At 45.4% G+C, this 17,640-nt stretch overlaps 1 protein-coding gene across 1 annotated transcript in view; it reads left to right on the top strand.

The window, feature by feature from the left end:
- LOC308396573 (protein NLRC3-like) overlaps positions 1-17,640 on the top strand; it is a 42,458-nt gene that overhangs the window by 15,163 nt on the left and 9,655 nt on the right. Inside the window, exons 3-4 of the mRNA XM_080881990.1 lie at positions 10,496-10,780; positions 11,443-13,234. Of these exons, the coding sequence (XP_080738116.1) occupies positions 10,496-10,780; positions 11,443-13,234 (2,077 nt within the window). The remainder of the gene's footprint in view (positions 1-10,495; positions 10,781-11,442; positions 13,235-17,640) is intronic.

Genomic DNA, 17,640 nt, shown 5'->3' on the forward strand with positions numbered 1-17,640 from the left:
TACTCCCTCTACACTTCAGACTGTGGCCACCCATGGCTCCAACACCATTGTGAAGTTTGCTGACGACACAGTGGTGTTGGGTGCCATCTCCAACAACGATGAGACGGCCTACATGGATGAAGTGAAGAATCTGGCATCATGGTGCCAGGACAACCACCTCCAGCTGAACGTCAGCAAGACCAAGGAGCTGGTGGTGGACTTCAGAAGAGGTCAGCACAGAGACTACAAGCCCATTATCATCAATGGAGCTCCAGTGGAGAGGGTGCAGTCCTTCAAGTATCTTGGTGTCCACATCTCCTCAGGCCTGACATGGGCTGCCCACATTCAGGTCCAGACCAAAAAGGCTAGGCAGCGCCTGTATCACCTACGACAACTGAGGAAGTTCAGGGTCTCTCCAAAGATCCTCAGGATTTTCTATACAGGCGCTGTGGAGAGCATCCTCACACAGAACATGACATCGTGGTTTGGGAACAGCTGTGTGAAGGACCAAAAAGCTCTCCAGAGAGTGATCCGTACAGCAGAACGCTGCTGCAGGATTGCTCTCCCCCCGCTTCAGGACACCTACACCAGGAGATGCCGGACTAGAGCAGCGCAGATACTGAAGGACCCGTCCCATCCTGGCAACAAACTGTTCCAACTTCTGCAATCTGGTAGAAGGTTCCGCATCTTCCGGGCAAGGACAGAGAGACTCAAGAGGAGCTTCTATCCCCAAGCCATCCGTGCCCTAAACACACACACCCGCCCTCTCACATCATCTATAATTGACTGAGACAGGACTCTCTTCCAGACACTCTAAACCAAGGCACAATGTACATTTCAATTCCTTTAATTTTAAATATGTTTATGTTGTCTATCCTGTAAAATAGTCAGATGTCCATTCATATTAATGTACAGAATTCACCTGCTTGCTGCTACTACTGCACATTCACCCAATGTATGTATAAAAAAAAAAAAACACCCAGCACGCCCATGCGGGCGGTTTATCCTTCAAGCTCGGGTCCTCTACCAGAGGCCTGGGAGCTTGAGGGTCCTGCGCAGTATCTTAGCTGTTCCCAGGACTGCGCTCTTCTGGACAGAGATCTCCGATGTTGTTCCTGGGATCTGCTGGAGCCACTCGCCTAGCTTGGGAGTCACCGCACCTAGTGCTCCGATTACCACGGGGACCACCGTTACCTTCACCCTCCACATCCTCTCGAGCTCTTCTCTGAGCCCTTGGTATTTCTCCAGCTTCTCGTGTTCCTTCTTCCTGATATTGCTGTCATTCGGAACCGCTACATATATATATATATATATATATATATATATATATATATATATATATATCCAGAAGGCAACATTGCAGACATAGAGGACAGTTACAAGTACCTGGGGATCCCGCAGGCGAATGGGAACCATGAAGAGGCCGCTAGAAAAGCTGCAACCACCAAGTACCTGCAGAGGGTCAGGCAAGTCCTGAGGAGTCAGCTGAATGGTAAGAACAAGATCCGGGCCATCAACACCTATGCCCTGCCCGTGATCAGGTACCCTGCTGGGGTAATAGGCTGGCCAAAGGAGGAGATAGAAGCCACTGACATAAAGACAAGAAAGCTCCTTACCATGCATGGAGGGTTTCACCCCAAGTCCAGCACCCTGAGGCTGTACGCTAAGCGGAAGGAAGGGGGCCGGGGACTGGTGAGTGTCAGCACCACAGTCCAGGATGAGACAACGAACATCCAAGAATACATTGGGAAGATGGCCCCAACTGACCGAGTGCTCAGTGAATACCTCAGGCAGCAGAAACCCAAGAAAGAGGAGGGAGACGAGGAACCATCATGGAAGGACAGGCCCCTGCACGGTATGTACCACCGGCAGATAGAGGGGGTGGCTGATATCCAGAAATCCTACCAGTGGCTGGACAAAGCTGGACTGAAAGACAGCACAGAGGCACTAATCATGGCAGCACAAGAACAAGCTCTGAGTACAAGATCCATAGAGGCTGGGGTCTATCACACCAGGCAAGACCCCAGGTGCAGGCTGTGTAAAGATGCCCCAGAGACAATCCAGCACATAACAGCAGGGTGCAAGATGCTAGCAGGCAAGGCATACATGGAACGCCATAACCAAGTGGCCGGCATAGTGTACAGGAACATCTGTGCCGAGTATAACCTGGAAGTCCCGAGGTCAAAATGGGAGATGCCCCCAAGGGTGGTGGAGAATGACCGAGCTAAGATCCTGTGGGACTTCCAGATACAGACGGACAAAATGGTGGTGGCTAACCAACCGGACATAGTGGTGGTAGATAAACAGAAGAAGACGGCCGTAGTGATCGATGTAGCGGTTCCGAATGACAGCAATATCAGGAAGAAGGAACACGAGAAGCTGGAGAAATACCAAGGGCTCAGAGAAGAGCTCGAGAGGATGTGGAGGGTGAAGGTAACGGTGGTCCCCGTGGTAATCGGAGCACTAGGTGCGGTGACTCCCAAGCTAGGCGAGTGGCTCCAGCAGATCCCGGGAACAACATCGGAGATCTCTGTCCAGAAGAGCGCAGTCCTGGGAACAGCTAAGATACTGCGCAGGACCCTCAAGCTCCCAGGCCTCTGGTAGAGGACCCGAGCTTGAAGGATAAACCGCCCGCAGGGGCGTGCTGGGTGTTTCTGTCACTACAGATGGTCTTTTTATGTTTTGATCAAGAGCCTTTTTTTGGGCAGCTGAAGAGGAGAAGTCTATCTTATGGCCAACCTCTGGCTGTATCTTGGTCATATTACTCAGCAAAACCCAGTATGCAGGTTCATCTGTAACAGTCCTTGTGCCACAGATCAGCACTGTTGCTTCTACATAACAGAAGAGCAGTGACGTGGCTGCAGGTCCCCACGACTCCGTCCATGCAGGTGCAGCGGGCGTCTTCAACCTTCCCTGTGATGCTCACAGTGACCCATGGCTGCAATGCTGGTTCATTCAGTCTTTGAGAGTGCAGGACCTGAAACACACACAGACAAAGTTCATTTAAAGACAAGAACTTTGAGCCAAGGCCGACACAAATGTGTTTAATCTACTTTATCATAAATGTAACAAAGTGTTTAGAAAGTTAGCACATACATGTAATTTTTCATTTCTTTATGTGTCCATCTATAGAACGCTGCATGTTATAGTGTAAATCTGCCTGTTCTCTGTCAGAAACCTGCCTGCAGAAAATGAACCTAAAGTATGTAATGCAAGGATGTAATCACTTTCAAGATGGAGAAAGCATAAAGTGACAATTAGGAATCACTTAATATGATAAGGAGATTCTGCAGGTCATTAATCAATGTATAAAACTAAACTAAAATGTATTTTTAGTGACACAGGATACAAACATGGAAGCAAGATGTATAATTAGGATTATTTATAATAAATATGAATAAATTAGTGCAATTTCTTTAACCATAAAGAATAACTAAATCCTTCAGGACAATGTCTCATCAATGCACTGAACTCACTATGTTATTCACCTAACAGCCTCCACATGTTCTCACTGTAATTTCCCCTCATGAATGAATTTATGCTAATCTGAATGTTTGCAAGGAAATCAAACGCATTTCACTCGCAGTACTCGAGCTGACTTACCTTTGTTTGAATGACGACTTGTAGGCGCTGACTCCACAGACAAGGTACGAAAATATGTCAGGCTACGTCAATAGCGGTTGGTCTTCAGGGTTTCTACTCCACGGCCGTATTTCATACGGGTCCACATTTCCAATGCAGGCTATTTTCTGCAAGTACCGCCGCTTCGCCTCTGAACGAAATCGGTCTCTATACAGTTCATTCTCTTTTGAGCTGCTTTTAAGCATCTTTCTTGTAGTCGTTGTTCCAACACAGTATGTTGTTTCGATTCGTAGACCCCGAAAATGGCGCCCTATAGTATTGTCAGATTATTATGGAAAAAAAAAACACCCAGCACGCCCCTGCGGGCGGTTTATCCTTCAAGCTCGGGTCCTCTACCAGAGGCCTGGGAGCTTGAGGGTCCTGCAGTATCTTAGCTGTTCCCAGGACTGCGCTCTTCTGGACAGAGATCTCCGATGTTGTTCCCGGGATCTGCTGGAGCCACTCGCCTAGCTTGGGAGTCACCGCACCTAGTGCTCCGATTACCACGGGGACCACTGTTACCACTGATATATATACAGTATATATATATATATATATATACAGTATATATATATATATATATATGTATACACACACATATATATATATATATATACACACATATATATACATACACACATATATATACATATATATACATATATCACTGACTTTCAGCTTGTTGTGTTTGTGGCTGACTTTAATTATTAAACATTCGCACATAAATAAGTGACGTCATATTCAGCACTTTTGACAGTTCACTCTTCGGCCGCTCCATCTTATTAGGGAAATTCCATATACATAAATGTAAATTTCAAAACTCAACCCCATCATTTAATTTGTTTTTGATTGAAATTAAACATTACTTAAACTCTCTTAAATTAACTTCCAATAAAAAAGGTTTATCATTGATTGAAATTCATTCAGAAATGTTTAAGGAATGAGCTGTCACAACTTTCAAGTACAAAGTTGTTATGAAGTCTGTCACCCCCCCCCCTTTTTTTTTTTCCTTTATTTATTCATCCTTCTTATTTCATTGTACTGTATATTGTTACTCTTATTTGCCTTGTATGTCTACTGTACAAACTGAACTGTAATGACTGACTGTTCGCTTTATAATTTCAATAAAGTTTGGGGGGAAAAAAACTTCTTCGGCTGCTCCCTTCTGCCGTATTTTGCGGCAAAATTCTCCACACCCACCGCCGCGCTATGAATTGTGGGATATATGGGACCACGAAGCGTGCACCGGACCACGCTTGATATTTGGGGAAATCGACGGCGCATTTGGAGTATGCATTTGAAGTACACTTCGAATTGGGACAGCCGTCGTCGCGTGGCGGTGACGTAACCGCACTTAAAATGCGTACTTCAATCGTGCAGACCCTGAATTGGGACACAGCCTATGATTCAGCACAGGAGGGAGGGGGTTAGTGACTCCTGAGTGATTCGTTCGCTCTTTGATTCAGCACAGGAGGGAGGGGGTGAGCGAGTCCTGAGTGATTCGCTTATGCTTACGATTCAGCACAGGAAGCGAGGGGGTGAGTAGCTCAAATGTGTTGTTAGCATGTTAGCAGCGCGATGCTACTCTGAACCGAGGAGCTATTTTCTTCCAGTTCAGAGCAGAAATGCTTTTGTTATGAAACTGGCTGTTGTTTTTCCCCCCACAATTTTAATTATAAGCTAGATATATTTCTACTAATGGAATTAGTTTGCTAATAGCAACAGGGATGAGTCAGTGAGTCAGTTGAGCTTGTAAATCATGATTCACGAGTCAGTAAAGTGATTCTCGAGTATTGAACGATTCGTTCACGAATCGAACATCACTACACTGAACCCTGTGGAACTCCATAATTAACTTCAGTGTGTGAAGAAGACTTTCCATTTACATGCACAAATTGGAGTCTATTAGGTAGATATGATACAAACCACTGTAGTGCAGTACCTGTAATACCTAGAGCGTTCATAAGACCATGAGTTAATGTTTTACTTATATATTTGTATGTATTTAAATCGTGTCTTCTCACGTTCTAGTGACTGGTCTGTCTGTTTTTCTCCTATGAATCTCCTGTGAATCCATCGTGTGTTTTCCCTGCGGTCCACCTTCCTATGCCTCCATTCATCCTCCGTCATGTTCGTGTTCATGTTTGCTGTTTAGTAGTTTAGTTTGTCCCAGTTCAGATTATCTTTAGTCTCGTTTGCCATTTTCACCTTGTGTTTTACTTTTCAATAAACCTCCTTCGCACCTCCATGAGTGCCTGCACTTGGATTGTATAACAGGGTTAGGTTTGTGTATGAGATTTCCTATGCCCCCTGAATGCACCATACAGTGGGGCAAAAAAGTATTTAGTCAGCCACCGATTGTGCAAGTTCCCCCACTTAAAATGATGACAGAGGTCAGTAATTTGCACCAGAGGTACACTTCAACTGTGAGAGACAGAATGTGAAAAAAAAATCCATGAATCCACATGGTAGGATTTGTAAAGAATTTATTCGTAAATCAGGGTGGAAAATAAGTGTTTGGTCAATAACAAAAATACAACTCAATACTGTGTAACATAACCTTTGTTGGCAATAACAGAGGTCAAACATTTACTATAGGTCTTTACCAGGTTTGCACACACAGTAGCTGGTATTTTGGCCCATTCCTCCATGCAGATCTTCTCGAGAGCAGTGATGTTTTGGGGCTGTCACCGAGCAACACGGACTTTCAACTCCCGCCACAGATTTTCTATGGGGTTGAGGTCTGGAGACTGGCTAGGCCACTCCAGGACTTTCAAATGCTTCTTACGGAGCCACTCCTTTGTTGCCCGGGCGGTGTGTTTTGGATCATTGTCATGTTGGAAGACCCAGCCTCGTTTCATCTTCAAAGTTCTCACTGATGGAAGGAGGTTTTGGCTCAAAATCTCACGATACATGGCCCCATTCATTCTGTCCTTAACACGGATCAGTCGTCCTGTCCCCTTGGCAGAAAAACAGCCCCATAGCATGATGTTTCCACCCCCATGCTTCACAGTAGGTATGGTGTTCTTGGGATGCAACTCAGTATTCTTCTTCCTCCAAACACGACGAGTTGAGTTTATACCAAAAAGTTCTACTTTGGTTTCATCTGACCACATGACATTCTCCCAGTCCTCTGCTGTATCATCCATGTGCTCTCTGGCAAACTTCAGACGGGCCTGGACATGCACTGGCTTCAGCAGCGGAACACGTCTGGCACTGCGGGATTTGATTCCCTGCCGTTGTAGTGTGTTACTGATGGTGACCTTTGTTACTTTGGTCCCAGCTCTCTGCAGGTCATTCACCAGGTCCCCCCGTGTGGTTCTGGGATCTTTGCTCACCGTTCTCATGATCATTTTGACCCCACGGGATGAGATCTTGCGTGGAGCCCCAGATCGAGGGAGATTATCAGTGGTCTTGTATGTCTTCCATTTTCTGATGATTGCTCCCACAGTTGATTTTTTCACACCAAGCTGCTTGCCTATTGTAGATTCACTCTTCCCAGTCTGGTGCAGGTCTACAATACTTTTCCTGGTGTCCTTCGAAAGCTCTTTGGTCTTGGCCATGGCGGAGTTTGGAGTCTGACTGTTTGAGGCTGTGGACAGGTGTCTTTTATACAGATGATGAGTTCAAACAGGTGCCATTCATACAGGTAACGAGTGGGGGACAGAAAAGCTTCTTACAGAAGACGTTACAGGTCTGTGAGAGCCAGAGATTTTCCTTGTTTGAGGTGACCAAATACTTATTTTCCACCCTAATTTACGAATAAATTCTTTACAAATCCTACCATGTGGATTCATGGATTTTTTTTCACATTCTGTCTCTCACAGTTGAAGTGTACCTCTGGTGCAAATTACTGACCTCTGTCATCATTTTAGGTGGGGGAACTTGCACAATCGGTGGCTGACTAAATACTTTTTTGCCCCACTGTAGGTGTGCATGTCCGAAGCTTCAGTTCAGAGACAAACGGCAGCTGAACAACGGACAGTGTGCACGTTCATGAAGTATTTGCTGCCAGCTCAGATTTCTTTAACCCTTCTAAACATGGATCCTCCTTTATTTTTCTCACACGGCTCATCCCTTTTGCCATGACACTAAAAGACACGTTGATGGTTTGGAGGAAGTAATTACTGAAGTTAACTCAGAAAGATCAATTGGAGAAAAAGCATCTAAATGTCATGATCCTAGGCCATGTTGGCCCAGCATTCTTAGTTTTCATGTATTCTTGTATTTTGTTCTTCATTTAGGCCATGGTTCCTGGGTTGCTCTGTTCAGTTGTTCCTTATTTGATTTCCCCTTGTGCCTTTTACCCCCTGTGTGCCCTATGTATCTGTGAGCCCTCGTCTCCCCTCCTTGTGTTTCATTCAATGTTTTACCCAGCCCGTTATGTCTGTGCTCTCTCTCTCTCTCCTCCTGTCTGAACCTCTGTGTACTTCCTGTTTTACTTTGACAGTCTCTCGTCAGTATGCGTCATGTTGTGTTCACTCCTGCCCTTTCTCGTTACGATTATCTGTGTCTGCTGTGTTCCCCGTGTGCTCCCACTTCTCTCGTTAAACCTCTGTTTATTTATGTCTGCGTCTCCCTCTGTTCGGTGTCGCATTCTCCCTCATTCATGGCCGTGTGTTTCTCTGTGTGCTAGTGTGTTGCTTCCCAGTGTAGTTTCTTATCAGTTTGTTTCGCCGTTTCCCTCCAGCAATAAAAGCTGTGTTTTGAGTTCATTCCTGCCTCTGTGAGCTTGCTTTTGGGTCCACTTCCTGCCTGCCACACAGCCGAATCATGACATAAATGAATATCAATGGTACTGAAAGTATGTGTAGATAATGTTACATCTGTGAGATGATTTTGAATTTTTCTCTAAAGGTTAAAATTTTATTTGTGAAGAAGTTCATGAAGTCATTACTAGTTAGCGTTAAAGGGATGGTTGGCTCAAAAGAGCTCTGACTGTTTGTCAGCCTGGCTACAGTGCTGAAGAGAAACCTGGGGTTGTTCTTATTTTCTTCAATCAGTGATGAATAGTAAGATGTTCTGGCTTTGCGGAGGGCTTTCTTATAAAGCAGCAAACTATTTCTCCAGGCTAAATGATGATCCTCTAAATTTGTGACACGCCGTTTCCTCTCCAGCTTACGAGTCATCTGCTTTAGGCTACGTGTTTGAGAATTATACCACGGAGTCAGGTACTTCTGATTAGAGGCCTTCGTTTTCACAGGAGCTACAGTATCCAGAGTTGTACATAGTGAGGAGGCAAAATTATTAACAAGATAACTGATCTCTGTTGGAGTAGCGTTCAGGTAGCTGCTCATTGTGAGTTTGAATCTGCTCCATTAATATAACTACAACCTAAAATCCAGCCTTTCACAGAAAGCTCTTTACTCTTGAGACGTTGTCAGAATTTAAACTGTGTGTTTTTCTTCTATATTTTGCTATTGATCAACTATTTTGCTGCCATCCCATATACAATATTTTGGTCTCAGTGGAATTACCATCCCCACCCTAAATGACCATAGCCCCTCCACCCTTATTTATTTATTATATTATATAACTGCCCTTGTATACAGCCCCACAAAGTTTCTGTTTCAATGTTTCTACACATACACCATGTATATAGTTTACTCACATATATGTATAGATGCCAAATATCCTTGGGCAAGATACTAACCCCATGTTTGCCTACTGGTGGTGGTCAGAGGGCCCGGTGGCGCCAGTGTCCGGCAGCCTCGCCTCTGTCAGTGCGCCCCAGGGCAGCTGTGGCTACAATGTAGCTGCCATCACCAGTGTGTGAATGGGTGAATGACTGAATGTAGTGTGAAGCGCTTTGGGGTCCTTAGGGACTAGAAAAGCGCTTTGTGTTCCAGCTACCTAATTTCCCTGTGCAAGATGTCTGTGAAGGTTCTCAGTCATCCAGGTCATCGTAGTCAAAGGAGCTTGCAAAGAAAAGCATCTGGACTTCTTTAAGTTGCTTGAAGACCTTTCACCTCTCATCCGAGAAGCTTCTTCAGTTCTACGGTCAAAGATGGTGGCACAGAAGAAGAACAGAAGAACACAGAAGAGCCACCTCCACAGGACAAGACTCAGCAGTCCATCTGCATCTTAAGGATAAAGGACACTCTTTCGAGGATGCCAATGTTCACATTTTGGACAGAGAGGACAGATGGTTTGAAAGAGGAGTGAAAGAAGCATCTATGTCCACTGTGAGCGACCATCTTTGAACAGAGGCGGGGTTTACGACACCAACTCTCTGCCATCTATAATCAAGTTTTGAGATCCCTTCCCAGACGCCTTAACGCCCACTCACATCCTGGGCCAGCTGACCTCAGGAATTCGCATGATAAGGTGGGGCCAGGTTTCACAATGAACACACCCGAAACTCTGGCTGATTGGGACCCACACCCAGTTTCTCACCTTGGCTCAGGCGATTAGAGGATCATCAGGGGGTCCTTTTGTCCCTCTGTGGGGGGAAACTCCCACTAGGTTTATATCTGGGACTCTCCACCATTTGACCTTAGAACTGAAGAAGCTTCTCGGATGAGAGGTGAAACGTCTTCAAGCAACTTAAAGAAGTCCAGACGCTTTTCTTTGCAAGCTCCTTTGACTTCCCTGTGCAAGAAACCGCACAATGATGATAAAAGGTCTAAGGTCTAAAAATAATCAGTCTTTTCTTATTCGGCCCCTCACAGTTGTTCACTTTAACCAGAAAATGCTTGACTCTAAAGTTGCTACGAAGTTTTGAGCAACTGGTCAGGAAGCAGTAAATAAATCACAGGGAAACAAATTTAGGACATGTGGGGAGTTAAGAAATGTTACCAGAGTTCACTCATATTGAAGAGTGAGTGATCAGTGGCTCATATTCAATGTGTGCAGATTTCTGAGTGTGATGCATGTTTATGTCTCCTTCCTGTAGAGGAGAAGCTTGGGAAAATGCGGACAGAGTTTGTGTCGAGGGTGTCAAAAGAAATCCTCATACAGCTCCTCGAGGCCCTGGTTGCAGAAGGTGTGTTTAATGATTTGGAGAAAGAGAGCATTATAGAGAAGAACCGGGTTACAGCAGATAAGGCACGCTGTATCATTGACGCAGTGAAGAAGAAAGGAGACAAAGCCAGCGGCATAATGATCAGACATCTTCAGACCAGAGATCCAACTCTCTCCTCTCAGCTGGGTTTATGCTCCGGTCCATCAGCTAAGCACGGTGAGGTTGATGGCATCTTCTCAATAATCAATCAATAATCTTCTATTAGAGGGATAAGAGCATGCTGCAGTGGTTTGTATCATATCTATTTAATAGACTCCAGTTTGTGCATGTAAATGGAGAGTCCTCTTCACACACTGAGGTTAATTATGGAGTTCCACAGGGTTCAGTGCTAGGACCAATTCTGTTTACATTATACATGCTTCCCTTAGGCAGCATCATTAGAAGACATAGCATACATTTACACTGCTATGCTGATGACACCCAGCTCTATCTGTCCATGAAGCCAGATAACACACACCAATGAGTTAAACTGCAGGAATGTCTTAAAGACATAAAGACCTGGATGGCCGCTAACTTTCTGCTTCTTAATTCAGATCAAACTGAGGTTATTGTACTCGGCCCTGAAAATCTTAGAAATATGGTATCTAACCAGATGCGTACTCTGGATGGCATTACCTTGGCCTCCAGTAACGCTGTGAGGAACCTTGGAGTCATTTTTGACCAAGATATGTCCTTCAACGCACATATTAAACAAATTTGTAATGTATTTGCAACTACTGAAGCTTCGGGACCTTCGGGCCAGGTAGTAATGCTTTTAATGTTTCTGGCCATTGACAGAAACATTAAAACATTAAACCTCTCTTCTTTTATTCATTTAGAGGCTCTTCAGAAGTGTCAGATTAACTTCAAATCAAAACTAAAGAAGAAGTTCCAGTGTGTGTTTGAGGGGATCGCTAAAGCAGGAAACCCAACCCTTCTGAATCAGATCTACACAGAGCTCTACATCACAGAGGGAGGGACTGCAGAGGTCAATGATGAACATGAGGTCAGACAGATTGAAACAGCATCCAGGAAACCAGACAGACCAGAAACAACCATCAGACAAGAAGACATCTTTAAAGCCTCACCTGGAAGAGATGAACCAATCAGAACTGTGCTGACAAAGGGAGTGGCTGGCATTGGGAAAACAGTCTTAACACAGAAATACAGCCTGGACTGGGCTGAAGACAAAGCCAACCAGGACATCCAGTTCATATTTCCATTCACTTTCAGAGAGCTGAATGTGCTGAAAGAGGAAAAGTTCAGCTTGGTGCAACTTGTTCATCACTTCTTTACTGAAACCAAAGAAGCAGGAATCTGCAGCTTTGAAGACTTCCAGGTTGTGTTCATCTTTGATGGTCTGGATGAGTGTCGACTTCCTCTGGACTTCCACAAAACTACAATCCTAACTGACCCTAGAAAGTCCACCTCAGTGGATGTGCTGCTGATAAACCTCATCAGGGGGAAACTGCTTCCCTCTGCTCGCCTCTGGATAACCACACGACCTGCAGCAGCCAATCAGATCCCTCCTGTCTGTGTTGGCATGGTGACAGAGGTCAAAGGGTTCACTGACCCACAGAAGGAAGAGTACTTCAGGAAGAGATTCAGAGATGAGGAGCAGGCCAGCAGGATCATCTCCCACATCAAGACATCACGAAGCCTCCACATCATGTGTCACATCCCAGTCTTCTGCTGGATCACTGCTACAGTTCTGGAGGATGTGCTGGAAACCAGAGAGGGAGGACAGCTGCCCAAGACCCTGACTGAGATGTACATCCACTTCCTGGTGGTTCAGGCCAAAGTGAAGAGGGTCAAGTATGATGGAGGAGCTGAGACAGACCCACACTGGAGTCCAGAGAGCAGAAAGATGATTGAGTCTCTGGGAAAACTGGCTTTTGATCAGCTGCAGAAAGGAAACCTGATCTTCTATGAATCAGACCTGACAGAGTGTGGCATCAATATCAGAGCAGCCTCAGTGTACTCAGGAGTGTTCACACAGATATTTAAAGAGGAGAGAGGACTGTACCAGGACAAGGTGTTCTGCTTCATCCATCTGAGTGTTCAGGAGTTTCTGGCTGCTCTTCATGTCCATCTGACCTTCATCAACTCTGGACTCAATCTGCTGGAAGAAACAACCTCCTGGTGGTTTAAATTATTTAACACACCAAAACTTCAATCTCTCCACCAGACTGCTGCGAACAAGGCCTTACAGAGTCCAAATGGACACCTGGACTTGTTCCTCCGCTTCCTCCTGGGTCTTTCACTGCAGACCAGTCAGACTGTCTTACGAGGTCTGCTGACGCAGACAGGAAGTAGCTCACAGACCAATCAGGAAACAGTCCAGTACATCAAGGAGAAGCTCAGTGAGAATCTGTCTGCAGAGAAAAGCATCAATCTGATCCACTGTCTGAATGAACTGAATGATCGTTCTCTAGTGGAGGAGATCCAACAGTCCCTGAGATCAGGAAGTCTCTCCACAGATAAACTGTCTCCTACTCAGTGGTCAGCTCTGGTCTTCATCTTACTATCATCAGAAAAAGATCTGGATGTGTTTGACCTGAAGAAATACTCTGCTTCAGAGGAGGCTCTTCTGAGGTTGCTGCCAGTGGTCAAAGCCTCCAACAAAGCTCTGTAAGCAAGGACATACTTCTCATTTTATTTTTAAAATACAGTCATTGAGTTTTGTTTTAAATTGATGGTCCATAGCTGCTGCTGATAACATGTTTTAGCTTATAATTTATTTGAGGTATTGTGGGATACGAATGATGAGCTTGATCACATTCTTCACACCTTTATTACCAGTTGTTGTACCTTATACTTTCACGGCTGCAGCTTTCCAGCCCCCAGCCAAATGTAACACGGTTAAAGGACCAGGGCGCCTGACTGCAGCCTCATAGACAATGAGCTATCAGAATAAGTTTCGACTATGGAGCCTGAGGGTGTGAATAAAACACAGGAAATCAAAGTCGAGCTCAAAATATATGTATTATGTTTGTTATGAGGAATATATAGACAGATGTACAAAAAAAAAATGCATATATATCACAAACAAAATAATGTTGACAATACAAGACAGCTTATTGGGTTCCAAAAGGAGGTGGGATGAGGTGTAGTCCAGTATGTGATTTATTTTAGTTCCATGGACCTGTGATAGGTCATGTGTCAACAGTTTGATTCAGTCCATAGGTTCATAATTCCTACCGCAACGTAGCGGTGGTCGGGTGGCTCGCCATCTCGCGCTGATCAGGGCTGATCGCGGGAGAAAAAAGAAACCTGACCGTTGAGTCGATTGTGAGGTAGTGTAAAGGTGAATGAATCGGCCGGGTTATTGCACGCTGTCAACTGGTCTGTAGTGTAAAATTTGTCGATATCTGACAAGTACGCCAACCACAGGGACAACAGCAGCCAGAGGAGCAGGGACATGCAGCTGATTGACCCGGAACTTATACAGGGTTCATTCCCGCCACAATAAAGGGACTGGCGGAAGTGGGGTCAGAAGTTACCGTGGTTACACAAACACACACCAATAACAACAGTATGGACCCAGTTCAATCCGTTTTAAGCCAGCAAGGCGTGATTGCGGATGCCGCTCGGTCTGCCATTTGTCCCACAGCGATGATGAAGCTGATCTGGTGGCCACCGTGTGGACCAGAGGATGCCTGTGTGGCAAGTGGAGGTGGCACAGCAGTCACGGCATGATCCGAGGCTCCCAGGCGGCTTGGCAGGCAGCCGTTACGCAAGACCACACAGAGCCCCAGGTGGAAGGAAGCCTGGTCTAGACAGCACGCCAACCTCAGGCTTGGCAGGGTCCTCGCGCACCCCATCCCGGCTGGGAAGGGCTCTTGTGTGCTCTGACCTTTGGAACCTGCTGAGCAGGTCCCTCACGTGCTCCGACCTCAGCAGCCCTCTTCCGGGGAACAGGCACTTGTGTAGGCATCTGCCGGGCACCAGCCGCTTCCACCCGCGGAGTGGGTAAGAAGCTTTAGTCAGAAGCTGCTGCAGAGCAGGGCCAAACATTCCTACTGGCCAACTACTATAACTACAAATCCTATAGTATAACCAATCAAATTAACCTAAATATTTCCTGACTACAGAAGTTTTCCACCTGATTTGGCATCAAATTCATCTCTTTAATAGATCACGGGGGCAGCACCCTAAGCAAAAAAAACCATTCCTCCCTCTCCCCAGCCACCTCTTCCAGCTTGTCCGGGGGAACACCACGGCGTTACCCAATGTGTCCTGGGTTGCCCAACAACTTATCGGGAGATATCTTTGTCAGATACACGAACCACCACAACTGGCTCCTTTCCATGTGGAGGAGCGGTGGCTCTACTCTGAGCCCCTCCCGGTTGGCTGAACCTCTCACGCTATCTCTAACGGTAAGGTCAGCCACCCTTCAGAGGAAGTTCATTTCTGCCGCTTCTATCTGCACTCTCATTCTTTCAGTCACTACCCACAGCTCGTGACCACAGGTGAGGGTAGGGACGTAGATCCCCTCTGCGAATCACTACCTTATGGTGGTGGAGGAGTTTGTGTGTCCCAGGGATCCCAGGGGCTATTTTGTCCGGGGGCTTCTGCCCCTGGTAGGGTCTCCCATGGCAAATTGGTTGTAGGTAGGTGAGGAACAAAGAGCGATTCAGAAGACCCCTATGAGTAGAACACCAAGAGAACAGTTCACCCTGCCAAGCATCAGGTGGGCGGGCCTTAGTCCATGGGGCCTGGCCCTGCACAGCCCAAAAAAGGGACCTTTTTTGGGCTGTGCAAGGAACCTGCTGCCCACCACCCGCAGGTGCCGTAGGGGTTGGGTGCATTGTGTGCCGGGTGGCGGGCTGGAGCAGAGGCCCTGGTGGATCAATCATCAGTTACCAAAACTGGCAATTGGAACATGGAATATCACCTCTCTGGTGGGGAAGGAGCCTGAGTTAGGCATGGGGTTGAGAGGTACCGGCTAGATATAGTTGGGCTCATCTCAACGCATGGCTTGGGCTCTGGAACCAGTCTCCTGGAGAGGGGCTGGACTCAGTTGCCCCTGTCCTAGATAACTCTATAGATATTAGAATTATGAAAGTGACCAGCAGAACTGAATGCCTGTGACTGTAGAAAACATGGACGACGCGACAGCTCCCCCAAAATGAAGCTAAAATGTCTCTATTGCCCCTTGGTGTATGGCTGCAGGGCTGCAGTAAAGGTCATAAACTCCGCCTACTCCATGTTAGCGGATGGGATTGGGGACAGACAAAAGTAAATTAATTCTCATCAGATACATTTTTTCAGATACATTTTTTCCAAAGATTCTTTCTTTTGTTATCAATAGTTCTTATCACGCTGATTTGTGTCCAAGGGGTCTCCTTTCCCATAAGTTTGATTCTATCGCGGTGATGTTAAATTGGCGTGTAACTTCATCATAACAGTTTTGACTGGCAGCTGCAGTCACGGAGAAACTTGCGTATCTCTGTTCAGGAATAGCAGATAGAGTGTAGGCTCTGAGAGAAGGGCCAGAGTTTTTGTTACAAAAACACGAACGACTGTTTTAACCTGACAGCCTGAGGTGTTCTTCAGTAAACTGGACTACCCGACAGAAGGACTCGAGGCCCCACTGCACCTTTTTGGTAAGTTAAACGTGTTTGTAAGCTAATCCATAATTACCGTCCTTAGCTCGGTCCTGAGACCTAGCTAGCTAACATGAGCACTCGGATGTCGGGGAAACTTGTTTTGTAAAATTCGTTTATCTAATCCTTGCAGGTGAATGAATTTATCCTGGATAAAAAAAAATCAAGAGAAACGCCCCGGGCTGCTCAGTCATTAATTACCATTACTGTACTTTTATTACAAGTATTATACTGTAAAAGTGACAGGCTGCACTCTGCTTCAGCTCCTGTGCAGAGCTGATTATTAAATATGTGCAAACAACAGTTTTCAGTCTCTTGCCACATCTGTAAAGACAATAAATACCAAATTTAAAAAAAAAGCTTGTACTTCAGTCACTCCTCATTAATCAGTATTTATGGATTAAACTGTAGAACTGAAAATGTAAGAGAAGAGCTTCAGATCCTGAGTGTGTGAGGACAGAAGGATCAGCTTTATTTCAGATTTGAGAGATAAACTTTATAATTCAGTTTGTGATGGTTCTGTTGTCTTTGTGATTACAGGAGCTGCCCTCAGATTCAGACCTCAGCACCAGATCATCCAACATGTTCACATGTTAACTGCAAAATGAACTGATGAAAACAGTGCAAAGGTTAAAGTACCACATGTGCTGTAGCGAAAGCTGCAGCTTTATTGATAAAGTTAAAGATAAAAAAAGAAAAGGATTAATCACCCATGTAACTGTGTCACTATATATCAGCATTAACAGGACCTCAGTTTGGTGTTTTACAAAGCTGCTGATCTCAAACCTGCACAGCTTCCGTTTTAAACACTTGATGTACTCAGCTGCATGAAGAGCACATTTTTCTGACACAATTAAATAAAACCTGATGAAGGTCAAAGGTTGTCACTTGTATTCAAACTACAACCTTGTGATCTGGAATTCTTTCACAGTTTTTTGCCGATAGTGTGTTATTTACCATAAAGTAATTCAAAGTTATTTATACCAGAGTAACTAGAGAGGATCATATATTTTTAAATATATAACTTTCTACAGGACTGAGTATAATATCTCTATGTAAAAGTCCGGAGCCTCTGGGGAGTATCCGAGTATTTATAACATTACACAAAGCAAAGGTCTCCATCACAGTGTTCATGAAATGCTGGGTTTATCCATCTCCTGGGAGGAGTGCGGAAGATTTCCCTGTGAGGGAGCTGCTGGTGAAGATCATGAGTCCTGCTTGATCAATGCGATGAGCTTCAGTCTTCCTGGTGTTTCTTAAATGATGCCTCTCTCAGTGGGTCAACAGAACTTCTGGAACAGGACAGCTGTGATGAAAGAAAGGGAAGAAGTTTCTCCAAACCTCTGGACCCAGGAAACCCAGCTTAGTCTTCATGGTATCCCTCACTAGTTTCTCCCCAGGGTGAATGTAGCTGTTGATATAATATGG

The sequence above is a fragment of the Rhamphochromis sp. 'chilingali' genome (assembly GCF_963969265.1).
Source record: "Rhamphochromis sp. 'chilingali' genome assembly, chromosome: 5".
NCBI lineage: Eukaryota > Metazoa > Chordata > Actinopteri > Cichliformes > Cichlidae > Rhamphochromis > Rhamphochromis sp. 'chilingali'.